Below are 17337 nucleotides of genomic sequence, written 5' to 3' on the forward strand. Positions count from 1 at the left end.
ATAAAGGGAAATTGGTACTGCCTGATGGACGGAAGTGTTACCAAAATCAGTAGCTATGAGGGTGCTACGGAGATTTCATGAACAGACGCACTGGGGTACTCAGGCGTTGGTGGATCAATTTGCCACATATTATATGTGTATAGGGATTTATAATATAGCAAAGAGGATCGTAAATGATTGCATAACTTGTCGGAGGGTAAATGCTCAACACATGAGAAAAAGGGTCCCGGGAGGAGGACGAGAATTGGCACATCGACCTTTTGCAAAGATTCAATTAGATTTTACTGAACTTCCAAAAACGGGGCGATATAGATACTTATTAGTTATTGTAGACCACCTCACAAACTTTGTTGAAGCATTCCCTACGGCAAGGGCCACAGCTCAAACCGTGGTAAAGATATTATTAGAAAGCATCATACCCAGATACGGGGTAATAGAAGCAATTGACTCTGATCGAGGCCCACACTTTGTGTCAAAGGTATCCCGAGACACGATGAAGGCTCTGGGAATTAAATGGGAATATCACACTCCCTGGCATCCTCAGAGTTCGGGAAAGGTAGAACGAATGAATGGTGAAATTAAAAAGCAACTAACAAAGCTTATGATAGAGACTAAAACCTCCTGGGTGAAATGTTTACTGCTTGCACTATTGAATATCCGGACATAGCCCCGAGCCGATGTCGGAATCTCACCTTTTGAAAGGCTGTATGGTATGCCTTATGATTTAGAGATGCCATCTGATCACCCCCAGGTACAGGATATCCAATTAAAACCTTATTTAATACAGCTTATGAACCAACGGAGGGAGTTGCAAGCGAAAGGCTTGGTGGCTAGATATAGCAATCCATAGGATACAACCTGGAGATAGGGTTCTAATTAAGACATGGAAAGAAACGTCTTTAACACCACGGTGGGGAGGCCCCTATGTTGTTTTACTTATCACAGAGACGGCTATCCGGACGGCTGAGAAGGGGTGAACGCATGCCAGTCGCGTGAAAGGACCGATCCAGAAAAGCAAATGGGAAGCGGTCGCAGGCCCTGATGACTTAAAGCTCACGTTGAAACGAACTCGATAAGTATGGTCTAACTGTCTATGTATCGTAAAAAAAAAAAAAAAAAAGGAGGAAAGGGGACCCTGTTTGGTCAGAAAAAGGTCGCGGTTACCTGAGAAACTCCCCTGAAGAACACTGCTGCTGCCAAGAAGAACTTGCACCTTGTAGTTCGCTGCAACCGAACTGACAAGCGAGGCAGAGAGTGAAACGGTGGGGAATTACGTGGCCAGGTAAAGAACTCTGGAAAATGGGCCCTAGCCATTTTTTTTTGCGATACATAGTAATGGGTACGATTGTTTACACTGTTCCTGGGTCTGCGCACCCTCACAAACCTTTTAAATGGAGCCTGATTAGATGGGAAGATCACCATGTTGTTCAGCAGATAACTACTGCTGGGGGACTGATAGGGGAGGCATCATCTATATAAAGAAGGAAGAGACTAAGAGTCCCCAACGGGTGGGACCAAATCAGAAACTGTCAGGGAGTGTTTTGAGGATTCAGCCTACACAAGCTTTTAGAATGCTAACTCCTAATAGCCCTAAACCACTGGAGGTTGCTAATAAATCAGTAAACCCGGAGTATGGGATTAGAAATGAAGGGGTGACCGGGAATAACATATGGAGAATCATGAATGCTAGTTATCAGTTGTTGAATCAACCAAATCCAGACGTGCCTAGACCTTGCTGGTTATGTCTTGATATAAGGCCCTCATATTACGACGCCATTGGGGATCTGGGAGAAACCACCCGTTCAAACGAAACCGATCCCCCACAATGCAATTGGGGAAGGGATGTAGGAATAACATTAACGGAAGTAACTGGGAATGGCAGGTGCGTAGGCACGGTCCCTGGTGAGAAGTTCCATCTATGCAATATTACAGAAAATGTTACACAATTAGACAAAGAAAAATGGTTAATACCAGCAGATAACACCAGATGGGTATGTTCATCTCTGGGGGTAACTCCATGCTTATCTTTGAAATTGTTCAACTCGTCTCATGATTTTTGTGTACAGGTAGTAATTATACCTAGGATTCTTTACCATTCTGAGGAGTATATGTACATCCAACATGCTATGGCAAAAAAACACTTAAGGAAGAGAGAGCCTATTACGGCTGTCACTTTAGCCACTCTGATGATTCTGGGGGCTGCAGGAGCCGGAACTGAAATTACCTCTCTGGTAAAACAAAGCCAAGAATTTACCTCTCTACGCATTGCTGTAGATGAGGATTTGGCCCGTATCGAGCAATCTATATCAGCTTTAGAGAAATCTGTACGACAAAATCGTAGGGGATTAGATCTGATTTTTCTACAACAAGGAGGATTGTGTGCAGCCCTACGAGAGGAGTGTTGCGTATATGCAGATCATACTGGAGTAGTAAGGGATACAATGACTAAATTGAGAGAAGGGCTAGAAAAACGAAAAATAGAAAATGAAGCCCACCAGAATTGGTATGAATCCTGGTTTAATTACTCACTTTGGCTCACTACACTGCTATCAACTATAGCAGGACCTTTGTTGCTGCTCATATTAACACTAACTTTTGTACCATGTATATTCAATCGAATAATCGCGATTGTAAAAAAAACCGATTAGAGGCAGCTCACCTTATGCTTGTGCGTGCGAAATATGAATCTCTTGAACAGGAGGAGGATGACGCAGAAACTTTAATATTGAGCAAACAAGTGCTTCAAAAATTCATCAATGAACAAAATATGTTAGAAAAAGAAAAAGGAGGGATTGTGATAAATTAGCGGGTGTTTGTTCATTGTCTTTAAAAGGAATTCAGAGGATCTGCTGAGAAGATAAGGTTTTGCAATTTACGACCTTGTTAAGGGGGAAGACTAAGCAAGTAGATAGTGGGGAGGGGGTGTTGGATAAACATCCTTGGTAAAACAAAGACTCTGTGAAATACTGTTTCCCGCTTCACTACCCTCCCCCTTGAACACGAGCACAACGCATGATCATTGAAAGAAAAACAACGACCCCCAACAACAAACTGCGCAGCTTCAGAAGGTCCAACAAGTCCTGACAAGCCGAAACTTGGATGCTATAAAACGGCGACACTGAAAGGGGAAAGTTGCGTGCTGTGGTGGAGCGGAGACTCCCCAGCCGCCCAGCGCTGTTTTGCTTGTGCCTGCTTACTTAATTAATAAAATATTTCTGATAGACCAAGAAATTTGTATGGTCTCACTTATAACAGGGTGGACCGAGGATTCCCAGGGAATGCGATGTATGATTGCATTGTACCAAGAAAAGACTGCCTGGGGAAATGAGGCCTGTAAGTCTCTCTCTTTGCTATTGCCTTCCTCGCATGATAGCAATATCAGGGTTCCCCCTGCATTCTCCACAGCTCTGGGTAACCATACAGCTTGCCTCTCACGGCAGGGTGTGAGTGCTACCTGGCATCTGGGAGAATTTGCCTTGTGCACGAGGACCTTGAATGCTACCGAGGACTTGATGGGAAACTATTCAAGACTTGAGATCCCTAGGACAGATCTCTGGTGGTACTGTGGAGGGAAGATCTTACGGTCCACCCTACCATCTAACTGGGGAGGCACTTGTGCACTTGTTCAATTAGCTATACCCTTCACCCTGGCATTTGAAAGCGAAACATCACAAATACCCAGAAGAAGTAAAAGAGGCTTAGGAATATCATTTGATGATAGAGTATACATAGATTCTATTGGGGTGCCTAGAGGAGTTCCTGATGAACATAAAGCCAGGAATCAAATTGCTGCAGGGTTTGAGTCACTGTTCTGGTGGGTAACAATTAATAAAAATGTGGATTGGATTAATTATATCTATTATAATCAGCAGAGATTCATAAACTATACAAGAGATGCGATAAGAGGAATCGCTGAACAACTAGATGTCACCAGCAAAATGGCTTGGGAAAACAGAATAGCATTAGATATGGTTCTTGCGGAGAAAGGTGGTGTGTGCGTGATGCTGGGCAACCATTGTTGTACTTTTATCCCTAACAATACTGCCCCGGATGGCACAGTAACTAGAGCATTGCAAGGGCTTACCACCCTTGCCAATGAATTGGCAGAAAACTCAGGAACAGACACTTCCATCACAGGATGGTTGGAATCTTGGTTTGGTAAATGGAAAGGAATGGTAGTGTCCATATTTACATCCTTGATTGTAGTAGCAGGAGTTTTGACAGCCATTGGTTGTTGCATTATCCCCTGTGTAAGGGGACTTGTCCAACGGTTAATTGAAACTGCACTTTCGAAACAAATGACCATGGATCCACCACCCTACTCAGATAAGATGATGATATTAGAGGAAATGGAAAGCAAAGAAAGTGGAGAAGAGGAAGACATCTACCAAATTACACCTTAGAGCAAAATTTTGCAAAAATCAACAAATTATAAAAAGAGAAAAGGGGGGAATTGTGGGAATGGAAATGTTGTTTTTGCAGTGTTACATTGTATAGAAGGAAGGAATGTGGTATTGAAATATGCTTACAGTGATAAGAAAGCTTAACAGAAAACCTTGTAAAATGCAGACAGCCGGACTCCTTAGAGCAATTAGGTGAAGATCACGGTGTCAAGTCAAATCAGATAAGTGATGAAACATTACCACTTCAAACAGTAAAAAAGTCAAAAGAAGCTTGAAATTTAACAGGCCAGCAACTGAAGGCCAGGCATTGTCTGTGAAGCATCAGATAGATTGTGAACCTGGATTACCCAGTCAATGGGGAAACAGGGGAGGGTCCTGTCATCAAAAAGTATATAAACTGTGTTTTGGAACTAGTGGGTGCGCTCTCCTGCTTGTGGGGCGCCCGCCATTGCAATCGCGAATAAATTACTACTTCACTGAGATCCTCGCCTGAGCCTAAGTTATTGGCTATGGAGTGTTTCTCACACTCCCAAAACTGGGATGCAGTGGTAACCTCGGATTTGCTCGATCTGCTCCCAAGATCGCTAGCGGCTGTTCCATCGGTCAGCAAATCCCCCTTGACCGCTCTATCGGTCAGCCTGTAGGGTAGCCTCCTCCCTTACAGGGACTATGCTGCACGCCAGACGTCTCTGCGCGGTTTACCAGCTGCCCTGGCCACACGTACGACTTACAGACCCTTCCTGTACTGTTACACATACCATTTGTCCACGGTCCAGCAGGTCATTGTCTGCCCCCGCAGTGAGCGGCCAAAGAGCAGAGTTCCTCCAGGGAATTGTGCCCGGTGTGCGCTAGGACATCCGCAGCGCGGCCACGCCTGTGGGCAGGCAGAGAGCCTCCTGGCTGGCTCGCCAAAATGATTCGTGGAAGAACTCTACCACTGAAAGCAAATGAGTTATAAAGTAGGTATGTGGTTTATTTTGGCGCCAAGTGCATGCGGGATAGCTCCCAAAGCCATGCGCACCCCAACGCGGCAACTTGCCTTGGTTATATGCAGTAAAGAGTTACATATGCATGAAGTTTCCCAATACGCCTATACGTATGCATAACCTATCCCCGCTTCGTATTAAAATTATTCCAAGAAGTCATTTCCATAAACTCCTCCGTCTGCGCTTGCACAGTGCCTTCTGGTGGTGGTCACCAGGGGTTGTGGGGATGAAGGCTGATAACTCTTCTTCATCACCACTAGTTGACCTCCTGCCTTTGTGCAGACTCAGCTGCTCCTTGGCTCTTGTCCAAACCACAAGGTCGGTCTCAGCTGGTTTTTGAGACAGGTTCCCCATTTTTGTCAGGAACCATCCTTTGTGAGGGGCCCCAAGACTCCTTGTTTCAGTTAATTTGCACAGTAGTAAGCAAAGACATTCAGCAACACCTATTTTTAATGCGATTAAGCAAGTCCCCATTCTTCTATCTTTGGCTTCACTAACCCTGGAGTATAGGCTGTCCTTGCATCAGAGGCACCTTTATTCTGCAACAAAATACACTACTTTGGAATGAATACGTGTGGGATTTGGCTTTGATAGTTTGAGGTTTTGGTGCAACATGTGGGAATGTTTTTGCACAGAGATACATTGCTTAGAGGGAAGGAATGTGGTATTGAAATATGCTTGCAGTGATAAGAAAGCTTAACAGACGACCTTGTAAAATGCAGACAACCAGAATCCTTAGAGCAATTAGGCAGAAATCAAGGTGTAAGAAACATTACCACCTCAAAGAGTAAAAAGACAAAAGAAATTTGACTTGTAACAGGCCGGCAACTGAAAGCCATGTATTGTTTGTGAAGCACTGGATAGATTGTGAACCTGGACTACACAGTCAATGGGGAAACAGGGGAGGGGCCCGGTCGTCGAGAAATAAAGTATATAAACTGTGTTATGGAACTAGTAGGTGCGCTCCTGCTTGTCGGATGCCCGCCATTGCAATCGTGAATAAAATTGCTACTTCACTAAGATCCTCGCCTGAGCCTATGTTATTGGCTACAGTGTTTCTCACAAACACGGCCATCGCAGTGCTTGAATGGGGTAAATAGAAGTGCATGGGAAGCGAAGTTGTGCTGCCTCCATCTCTGGCTGGAGCAGCAGCAGCAGCACTGGTGTCAAGGTGTTGGACAGGCCTGCAGGAGCAGATTGAAGGCTTGACAAGATGCCTTGTGGACAAGGGACTGCATCTGTTCATTTTGAAGTCAAGAGTGCTAAGAGCTCAATGTGTCTTGAGCTTCGTCGTTGTGTTTATATATATCAGACACACATATTGAGAGTGCCATGGTAGCAATGAGGCAAGATCTGGCAGCTAAAACTGAAACCAAGCAGAGCGAGGGCCATCAGTAAGGCACTTTGTCTATCGAGTGCCATGGCCGGCTCGGGGGACAGTTCCCGAGGGGTCACAGACTCACCCCGGCTATAACCGAGATACCCCCGACGGCAACCGACACCCCCTGGGCTTCGTTCCCCCTTCCTTTCCCTGTCCCCCTCCCTCTGTACCGCACTTCGCCCGTCTGTTGCTGTGGAACCCCCCGAAACCCCCCGCCCCCCTGCCCACAGCCGCCCCTCCCGGGGGACCGCCCTCACTGCCCCTCAGAGCAGAGCGGGGCGGGCAGGAGGTGGGGATGTGTCGGGTCCCGCTCCTGTTGCTCGCTGCCCTTTCCGGTGCCTCCCCCCCGACCGCCGCTGCCACATCCTCCGCTGACATCAGCCCGCGCCGCCATATTGGGCGAGAAGCGCACTCCTCCAGCTCCGTCGCCGTAGGGGAGGACGCCGGCCGTCTCCACCTCCCCCACCGTGGCCGAGCCCTAGTCCCGCTCCTCATGAGTCCTCCCGGCCGGCCGCAGCCGCGGTGCGGGTAGGGCCGAGGTGGGAGCGGCTCCCGCGCTTTCCTCCTCCCCGCGCCCTCCCCGCCGCCTCCGGCCATGACTTCCCTTACCCAGCGCAGCTCCGGCCTGGTGCAGCGCCGCACCGAGGCCTCCCGCAGCGCCGCCGCCGCCGCCGCCAAGGAGCGGGGGACTGGCGGCGGCCTGGAGGACGAAGGCCGTCGGGACGAGCCGGGGGACGACGAGAAGGGCGACTCCAAGGAAACGCGGCTCACCCTCATGGAGGAGGTGCTACTCCTCGGCCTCAAGGACCGCGAGGTGCGGCGGCCCCTGAAGGGAGGGTGGTTTGTCGGGGGGTTGTGGGGGGCGCTGACGGTGAAAGGGAGGTCGGGGGAGGGCGTCGACGATGTAGGGTGCGGGGGGGATGGGGCGGGGAAGGTGCGGGGTGACTTGAGGCTTTGGGGCAGGTGCTGGGAGAGAGGGATCTTTTAAAGAAAACAAGGCTCCAGGGTGACCTCATTGCAGCTTTTCAGTATTTAAGGGGACTTATTTAAAAAAAAAAAAAAAAGGAGAGTGGCTCTCTGCTCAATTGGATAATGACAGGACAAGGGGGAATGGTTTTAAACTAAAAGAGGGGAGATTTAGATTAGAGGTTAGGAGGAAATTTTTCACTGAAAGGGTGGTGAGGCACTAGCACAGGTTGCCCAAAGCAGCTGTGGCTGCCCTATCCCTGGAGGTTCCCGAGGCCAGGCTGGATGAGGCTTTGGGCAGCCTGGTCTGGTGGGAGGTGTCCCTGTCCATGGCAGGGGGTTGGAACTGGATGGGCTTTAAGGTCCCTTCTAATCCAAACCATTTTGTGATTCTCTGTTCGTGATGTTGCTGGAGGACAGGGTGTGTGCAAAGGGGTTTGGAGGAGGTGGGGAAGGCACTTGAGGGAGAGTTGGCCCTCCCCCCCCCCTTTGGATATGGGGCTGGTGGAAGGGTTTTTTAGTTTGTAGCATCTCAAGGAAGGCTTGAGGAAGGGTTTGGCAGATGGGTACCCCGAGGTGAGGGCTAAGGCCTCCAGACGGCACTAGTGCTTGGCTTGAAGGCCTGTGTAGGCCTATGATGTTTATTATTCCTCTTCTAACTTACCTGTAGCTCTTACCTGGGAGACTTGTCCACGTTTTGTCAGACACAACTATATTGTACTTACAGGGCTTTAGGATGTGCAGCAGCTCTTTCTAAAAAGACTTCAGACTAATGCACATGAAAAATGTCTTAAAATTTAAGGAGATACATGTGACAAAAATAGGTTTTGAGTCCTAAGTGGGTCAAAATGATAATTCAGTGTTTTTATTGAATTTACAGATTGTTCACCATCGTACTGTGAATAACAGAAGGTATATTTCTACTGGCAGGGAGGTCAATTTTATATTGATTATCATTTGGAAGGGATAATCAATATAAAAAATACGCACTGCTGAAAGTCAGCCCTATCAGGGGAAATAGTTTGATATGGTGTGTGGTGAAGCATAATATGTTTATTTCAGATCTGAGTTATAATATGAATTTCATTAAGTGGCCTGCTTTATTTTTTGCTGTAAACTAATGAAGACAGCTCATTGATTTGGGTGGAAGTATCTTGAAGTTGTTCCTGTTTATGAGCACAGAGTAACGGGGGGGAAAAGCTGATAAGTTGTATGTTCTTTGACAGTGCATTGCATCTAAAATAAATTTGCTGGTTGATGATGATTAGATTAAAGAGTAGTTTTCCTGCTTAATGTTTGTTTTCTAATGTGTGGGGGTGTATCTGTGTACATACCTGCTACAGTAACGTGCTTTATTTCTCTCTGGCTATGTGCTTCAGGCCATATTCTTATAATCCAATTTTTTTTTCAGATGGACATTGCCATGGCATCCTAATAAAGTCAGTAGATATTCACAATGATGTGTGCTTCTACCTGTTGACTCTGAAGATGTATGTGCCTATGCGCATTTCTCTTCTGACTCACCTGAATAGCTGCAGGGAAGTGTTAGGCGTGCCAAGGCAGGTTTCTGTCAGGTTTGCCTACAAGAAAGATGCGATAGACTGGGTGATCTTTCAGCCCCATTTCTCATGAATCTGTGGTAAATCTGCTGAATTTGTGGGTACTGGGCTGTAAAGATTTCAAGTTAGGTAGTGTTCTGTCTGCCTAGGAATATACAGTGTAAGTATTCCTAGTACATGAAAGTTAGTAATTAATATTGGGCCTAAAAAAAATCCGGCTTTGCACTGGTGTGCATCAAAATTATAAATCACGTGACTTTACTAAGAGCAGCAGGGGCACATGCTACAGATAATGTATTATTTCTTAGAATGAAAAAAATAACTGATTACAGTGATGTGGATATTCATGACTCCCTTAAGATTTTGCAGTTGAAACATCAGCCAAGAAGAATGGTAATGTCATCTCTAGGGTACGGGGCTTATGTGCATAAACAGCATACACAGTTCCTGAGGTTTGTTAGACATGAATCACCAGGGTTTGTTTTGGTTTTGTGTCCATTGTGCCTCTCTCCCTTATAGTAAATAAAGCTCTTTGTCTTTTCTATTTTAAATTATAGGTTCATTTTTAAAGATGAATTTTTTGTTCTCTATTTTTTGAATAAGTAAGCAAAAGAAATTTATGCAACTGGGAATGCTTTTTATAAAGTTTTTACTTCCAGTAGAGTTGGTTCCCAATGACATTTGTGTGAGTCTGTCTTATGACAGCAAACAGAGAAAAAGTAAAATAAGGTCTGTGAAGTATGATTGTGAAACTACACAAAGTGTAAGGGAAAGGCAAAGGCAGGTATGTGAGCTTTAAACTCGACTGAAAACCAGTAAATCTAAAGCTGGGAACATCCTTCCTGTTTAACTAAACACTAAATTATTTTATCCTCTTGGAATAAAATAATAATTTGGCCTCAAGGCTGAATTGGTGTAAGAGCATGTTTCCCTGAAAATAGCTTCTCTCTGAGAAGACACTGATAACTGCATCGATAAATTAGCTTTGAAATTTTGGGGGGTAATTTTTTTTCTAATGTTAAACACTGGTGAATATGGCATAATACAATGTAAATTGTGTACGGAATGCCTTTCATGCAAGTAGACACAGTTTATAATTTGTACATGTAGGTGGAAGAGCCTTTACTCTTAGAGTTTTGCAGGAAGATTCAGGCAGTGATGGATAGATGAGTTGTATGTTTTTAGGAGATTTAGATACTTACGTGAATCCTGCTTTCAGAACAGAGCAAGGCCTTTAACAGCCATAGCAGAACTCTTGAGTTGTTGCATGGTTGTTGCTGCAGTATTGGTTCAGTGATGTGAATGTCTAGCTGCCCTAAAGTACAGTACGCCTCAGCCCATTCTTAATGCTTGCACACCGTTAACTGCCTTTACTTGTGCCTTCCCCCCCAGTTTAATCTTATTAAAATGTAGTTTATGTAGGGCTGGTTGCTCTTTTTTTTTCCACCAGTGGTTCCTCTTCATTTGTGTCTTCTATATATATGTAACTATTTCTGTATTCCAAAGTCAAGATAGGTTGCAAGGGGCATATGCTGAAATGCCCGCATATAATATGACAAATGCCGTGTCCTTGGAGGAGCAGGTAATACACTGGAATAGAATGCATTACTACAATTCTAGAGGGAGCATCCTTGAGGAAATACTTGGAATCCCTTCAGAAATAAAGCTGGGAATGGGAGTCATGCTCATCCATTTAGAGCAGAGCAATAGCCTGTTGCTATAGGAATAAAAAATAATCACTGAAATAAAATACTTTGCTGTATTAAGTTAAAAATAGTTTTGCAGTAGGATAGGTCAAAGCTGCAGTGGAAGGGAGGCTATTATGTAGAACTCCTGAAGCATCTAAGGTCACTGCTGCCAAAAGAATGGAGTAATAAATACTAACAGCTTATTTGAAAATGACAGCTCAGAGATGAGTATAGACCAGTTTGTTTGTTATGGCTCTTCTGGACATCTTGTGACTCTGTCCCATAGAAAACTGAGAGGCTGCAAGGTGGCTGTGCTCTGTGACTGTCTCTGTTTCATTTGTGTGTATATATATATTTTTTTCCTTTTTGGAGTAGTAGTAGTGGGGAATCTATTCAAATGCAGCAACGCTCACAGCTGTTCCTGTACACAATGTGCCACAGATCAACAAATTGAACTAGCTATAGAGACATGGCACCTACTTCTGTAGATCAGATAATTGTGCTTAATAAGATAAAAATACTTATTTGATCTGTAACTATTTCCTTATTTGCTAAAAGAAAACTCGTATGAAGTCTGCTGAAATAATAGTCCCACGCTGTTGCAACAGTGAATATTTCTGGATTTATTTATCCTTTCTTTGGTGAACACCAAAGAAGTGAGAGTGAAGCGGTGTTCAGTCACTTTGTTCAGTACAGAAGTTTTCTTGGATCTTTGCTACTCACATTGGTTCATTTATTACTGAAAAGTTAGTGTTGCAGTAGTCTTACAGCGTAGCTTTCTGTTCAAGCAGTTCCTGTGAAGGTTTTTGGGTTGTATTTTCATTGTATGGAAATAAGCAAGTTATCAGGGAGGTGTTTTGCCTGCTTTAAATGTGGTGTTTTGTGTTGATCAGATTAGTGCTAAAATGAAACTTATTCTTTATTCCTCTTACAAATCTGAGCAGCTGGGTTTGTTACTGAAATGTGTTTTAATCCTAAAGAGTTTTTGTTTTTTTTTGAAAAGTAAGAAGAATTTTTAAAAACATCTGGATTATGGGTGGCATTTTCTATAATCTTAAAATTTGGATTTGTGGAATTCATATTGTGATGCAGAAGTGGTGTGTGTTTTTTTTTCCTCCTGTGTAACAAATAAATTGTGGAAAGTCGTCTTGGTATCTCTAGTTTTCAATTGTGCTTTTCTATTTAATAAAAAGCTTCAGTACTAGCCAGAATATCAACTCCAGAGCTCCCAGGTTTTGCTGAAAAAATTCTGGGACAAATGAGTGAAACGTGAGGAGGTGTCTGTCGGGAATTCACATCAGAGTTGAAGAATGATGTATGAATGTTGAAACCTTGACAAAGACATGCTTTTTCTCAAAAGTTCAAGGCCTAATAACAACAAAGTGTGTAATGTCTGTGATGAAAAATTCTTTCATAATTGCCTACCTTTCTGGTCTTATTTTTGTTTTCATGACCATACATAAATTACAGGTCATCAGAAGAGATGAGGCATGGGAGGAGGAGTACCCAAATTCTGAGCACTACAAGATGCAATGAAGTACCTCTTTGCCAGGCTTCTCAGTAAAACCTGCTGTTTTGGGGCTCTTTGGAGGACATGCTCATCTGGAGGCAGCATTGTAGATACAAGTTGACTTTATGTATTAAAATAGTGTTTATTTTTCATGTTTCTTCATGCAGACAGTGTGGTTCTCCCTGCTCTTCTAGCATGGCTAATTTGTAATCTATATTACTTATTTGTGAATATCTTCAAGTGTAGTGTAGTTTGTTCTTTAATCTCAAGCTGTCTAGTGTAGGAAGGCCAGACAAAAATTTGCCAGAGCCTTTCTAGTGATACTTCTAAATTTTTTAAGTGCTCTTAAAAAGCAAAGCTGTAACTCTTCTTCCTCTCCTACAGCAAGGTGATTTTTTTGAAAATTTTGCATGAGGTATACATGAGAAAGTATGGCTGACTAATCATGGAGTAAGTAATCATGGAACTGAAAAAATAACATTTTACATTAAAGAAAAAGTGGTGTTCAGATGTTTTTTTTTTATATTCAAGTATTTCAGGAACTGCTGCGCTTAGCTCTGTTAAGCTACATGTAATGGGCCTTCTTTTCAAGGCTAAATTGATCAGCCAAAGTGCTGCAGACAGTAAGAAAAGTTAAGAATGACTGTTCTACTTGGAGCAAATGACTACTGCACATGTTCACTTGTGTTGCAGTAATTCCAGTTTCAGTTACAAGACACATACAGAACAGCCCTCTCTGAATATAGTCCCATCAGGTAAAGCCGGGTTGTATCTTTCACCAAAGAAGTTGGTCCAGAGTAACAGTTAAAATTGCAGTCTAGCTAACTGTAGATGTGAGATCAATTCTGGTTTTTAAAAAGGGAAAAAAAAATGAAGTCGTGTCTTTTTATAATTATCTAGATAATAATAAACTTTATTGAAGCTTATTGCTGTCAAAACCAAAAATAAACTTTTGCATTTCAGGGAAGTTTTTTCTCATGTCTAGATTTTAACACAAACTTCAAGTATGTTCTCAGCTAACTGTATTCTTGTATTCCAGAACAGTCTTCTGTTATTCTCTCCTCTTTTAGGAGGGAATGGATAGATAAACAATGAGAGGAGACAAGGCAAGCTATTATTAAAGAGTTCCTTAAGCAAGACCCTAACCCTGAACATTATATTCTCAGCCATGCATCAATAGATTGGGGTAAGCCTATACAGTTCCTTGCCAAAGGAAATCGACTTGGGACTTGTTAGAGATTTCTGCCACAGAAGCTGAACTTGGTTTTGTGTTTTAACCCATCTGGCATCGTGCCCTACTGTAGTGTCATGGAGTATCGGATTTTCTTAGAGGTAAAAAAAAATCTATAGCTGTTAGACTTAGATAAGATTAATACAAGAGCTTTGAACGTGTATTAGAAAGTAACGGAGATTCCCTAGGTTATTAAAGCACATACAGAATTTGACCATGTCTGCTTTTCACTGTCAGCTGCAGCTTCTGTGCTCTGGTGAAGCTTGTCTTCAGGTAGATTAAATTGCAATAACCTGCAGTGGAAAGAAAATAACATCTTTTTATCCTCTGAAGGTGAAAATGGATTAACATGTATAATAAATACCTGTGGTGAGGTCAGCCTTATATTATCTTGATGGTTAAAACAATTTTAGACATTCCAACCTGTCTTCCAACTAATGCCACAATGAAGTTTTTCCTTTTCTCTTCTTCCATCATTGTTTTCTATTGTTTGCATTTTTACCCCACTCCTTATGAATGTGTTTATGTTGGTAAAAGGACTTCTAATTGGTTCTCTCTGGATTTGAAGGTCATTTGTATGTTTACAGGTTAATTGAATGGAATCATAGAATGTCCTGGGTTGGAAGGGACCTCAAAGACCGAATTCCAACCCCCCTGCCATAGGCAGGGATGCCACCCACTAGATCAGATTGCTCAGGGCCTTATCTAACCTGGTCTTGAACACCTCTAGGGATGGGGCATCCACAACCTCTGGATAGCCTGTTCCAGTACCTCACCACTCTCTGAGTGAAGAATTTCCTCCTAACCTCTAATGTAAATCTCCTCTCTTTTAGTTTAAAACCAACTTTAAACTCTTTTAGTTTTAACTCTTTTAAACTCTTTTAGTTTTTCCCCCTCATCCTGTCATTATCCAACTGAGCAAAGAGTTGCTCTCCATCTTTTTTATAAGCCCCCTTCAAGTACTGAAAGGTTGCGATGAGGTCCCACTGGAGCCTTCTCTTCTGTAGGCTGAACAACCCCAGCGTTCTCAGCCTTTCTTCATAGGAGAGGTGCTCCAGCCCCTTGATTATCTTTGGCCCTCCTCTGGACCTGTTCTAACAGCTCCAAATCCTTCTTGTGCCAGGGTCTTCAGACCTGGATGCAACACTCCAAGTGGGGCCTCACAAGGGCAGAGAAGAGGGGGATAGTCCCATCCCTCTCCCTGTTGGCCACTCCTCTGTTGATGCAGCCCAGGATGCGGTTGGCCTTCTGGGCTGCAAGTGCGTGCTGCTGGCTCATGTTGAGCTTTTCATCCACCAGAACCCCCAAATCCTTCTCTGCAGGGCTGCTCTCAATGAGTTCTTCTCCCAGTCTGTGCTCCTGTCTGGGATTGCCCCAGTCCAGGTGCAGCACCCTGCACTTGGCCTTGTTGAACCTCATTAGGTTCACGTGGGCCCACTTTTCAAGCTTGTCCAGGTCACTTTGGATGGCATCCCTTCCTTCTATTGTATTGACTGCACCACTCAGCTTGGTGTCATCTGCAAATTTGCTGAGGGTGCACTCGATCCCGCTTTCTATGTTGTTGATAAAGATATCAAACAGTACTGGTCAGAGGACAGACCCCTGAAGGGCACCACTCGTCACTGGCCTCCACGTGGACACAGAGCCATTGACCACCACTCTCTGGGTCCAACCTTCAAGCCAATTCCTTGTCCACTGAATGGTCCACCCATCAAATTCATCTCTCCGATTTGGAGACCAGGATGTCATGTGGGACCATGTCAAAAGTCTTGCAGAAGTCCAGGTAGATGACATCGCTTGGTCTTTCTTTGTTAACTGATGCAGTCCTCCATCGTAGAAAGCCACCAGTTTGGTCAGGCATTATTTGCCCTTGGTGAAGCCATGCTGGCTATCTCGGATCACCTCTGTCTTGCATGTGCCTTAACATTGCTTCCAGGAGGATTTGATCCATGATCTTGCCAGGCACAGAGGTGAGGCTCATCTGTCTGTAGTTCCCTGGATCCTCCTTTCTATCCTTTTTAAAAAGTGTCCTGTTGTTTTCCTTTTTCCAGTCACCAGGGACTTTGCCTGACTGCCAGGACTTTTCAAATATGATGGAGAGAGGCTCAACAACTACATCAGACAGTTCCCTCAGGACCCTGGCATGCATGTCATCAGGTCCCATAGACTTGTACGTGTTTAGTTTCATCAGGTGGTCTTGAACCTGTTCTTCACTTACAGTGGGTGGGACTTTGCTCCTCCAGCCTCCATCTACGGGTTCAGGGAAAAGAGATGTGGGAAGCCTGTCTGCCAGTGAAGACAGAGGCAAAGAACTTGTTGAGTACCTCAGCCTTTTCCATGTCTGTTGCTACCAGTTCACCCTTCTCATCCATCAGAGGGGGTACACTCTCTTTGGCCTTTCTTTTCTGAGTAATGTACCTATAGAATCCCTTCCTGTTCTTTGCATCCCTTGCCAAGCTCAGTTCCATCCGTGCTTTGGCTTTCCTGATCCCATCCCTGCACATCTGGACCGCATCCCGGTACTCTTCCCAGGCCATGTGTCCCTGCTTCCACTGCCTGTGCATTTCCTTCTTGCACCCCAGTTTGCCCAGCAGGTCCTTGCTCAGCCATCCTGGTTGTCTGCCCTCCCTGCCCACTTCTTTACGCAGGGGGATGGAGAGTTCTTGCACTCTAAGGAAAACATCCTTAAAGAGCTGCTAGCTCTGTTCAGCTCCTTTGTCCCTAAGGACAGTGTTCCAGGGGATCTCAGCTATTAGGTCTTGAAATAGCTTCAAGTTTGCTCTTTGGAAGTTCAGGGTCCTGATTTTGCTCTTTGCCAGGCCCATATTCCTCGAGATCACAAACTCAGCCATGGCGTGGTCACTGCACCCTAGCCTGCCTCCAGTCTTGACCTCTTTAATGAGCTTTTCTGCGTTGGTGAGCACCAGGTCCAGTAACGCTTCTCCTCTGGTTGGTTTGTCTAGTACCTGCACCAGGAAGTTATACTCAACGCACTCTAGGAACCTTCTGGATTGCTCACAGCCTGCTGTGTAGTTTTCCCAGCAGACATCCGTGTGGTTGAAGTCTCTCATCAAGATGAGAGCATGTGAGCATGACGTTTCTTGTAGTTGAAGCAAGAATGCCTCATCCACAGGCTCCCCTTGATCAGGCAGCCTGTAGTAGACCCCAACCACAAGCTGTCATTTATTGGTACAGTCTTTAACTCTCACCCACAAGCTCTCAACCTGTCCGTGGCTGTTTCTCAGAGGCAACTCTTCACAATCAATCCCTTTCCTAACACAGGGCAACACCCCCTCCCTTCCTTCCCTTTCTGAAGAGTTCTGAAGAGTTTGTAGCTCTCTATTCCAATGTTCCAGTTATGTGATCCATCCCACCATGTTTCTGTGATAGCAATCAGGTCATATCTGTCTAATTGCACCATGGTTTCCAATTCCTCTTGCTTGTTTCCCATGCTGTGTGTATTGGTGTAGAGGCATTTCAGCTGGGTAATCAGTTGTATCACGTTTCCAGAACCCTTCCAGATTGCATTGGGGCAGTTCACAAGTCTTCCCCTGCTGTTACTTAGTGTTATCAGGTATGCTTTCTTCACCACTCAGAGGTGCATCCCCCTTCC

General features: G+C 44.4%; 1 protein-coding gene and 1 long non-coding RNA gene across 2 annotated transcripts in view; one reads left to right on the plus strand and one right to left on the minus strand.

The window, feature by feature from the left end:
• The window catches only part of LOC136789438 (uncharacterized), a 52264-nt gene extending 44745 nt beyond the window's left edge, over positions 1-7519 (minus strand). The window contains exons 1-2 of the long non-coding RNA XR_010828182.1: positions 7380-7519; positions 5162-5340 (exon numbers count right to left, since the gene is read on the minus strand). This is a non-coding gene — a long non-coding RNA (uncharacterized lncRNA). The remainder of the gene's footprint in view (positions 1-5161; positions 5341-7379) is intronic.
• LOC136789437 (Golgi phosphoprotein 3-like) overlaps positions 7117-17337 on the plus strand; it is a 40895-nt gene continuing 30674 nt past the window's right edge. The window contains exon 1 of the mRNA XM_066989487.1: positions 7117-7584. Coding sequence (XP_066845588.1) covers positions 7366-7584 — 219 coding nt within the window. The 5' untranslated portion in view covers positions 7117-7365. The remainder of the gene's footprint in view (positions 7585-17337) is intronic.

The sequence above is a fragment of the Anser cygnoides genome, unplaced genomic scaffold, assembly GCF_040182565.1.
Source record: "Anser cygnoides isolate HZ-2024a breed goose unplaced genomic scaffold, Taihu_goose_T2T_genome scaffold_45_1, whole genome shotgun sequence".
Classification (NCBI taxonomy): Eukaryota; Metazoa; Chordata; class Aves; order Anseriformes; family Anatidae; genus Anser; species Anser cygnoides.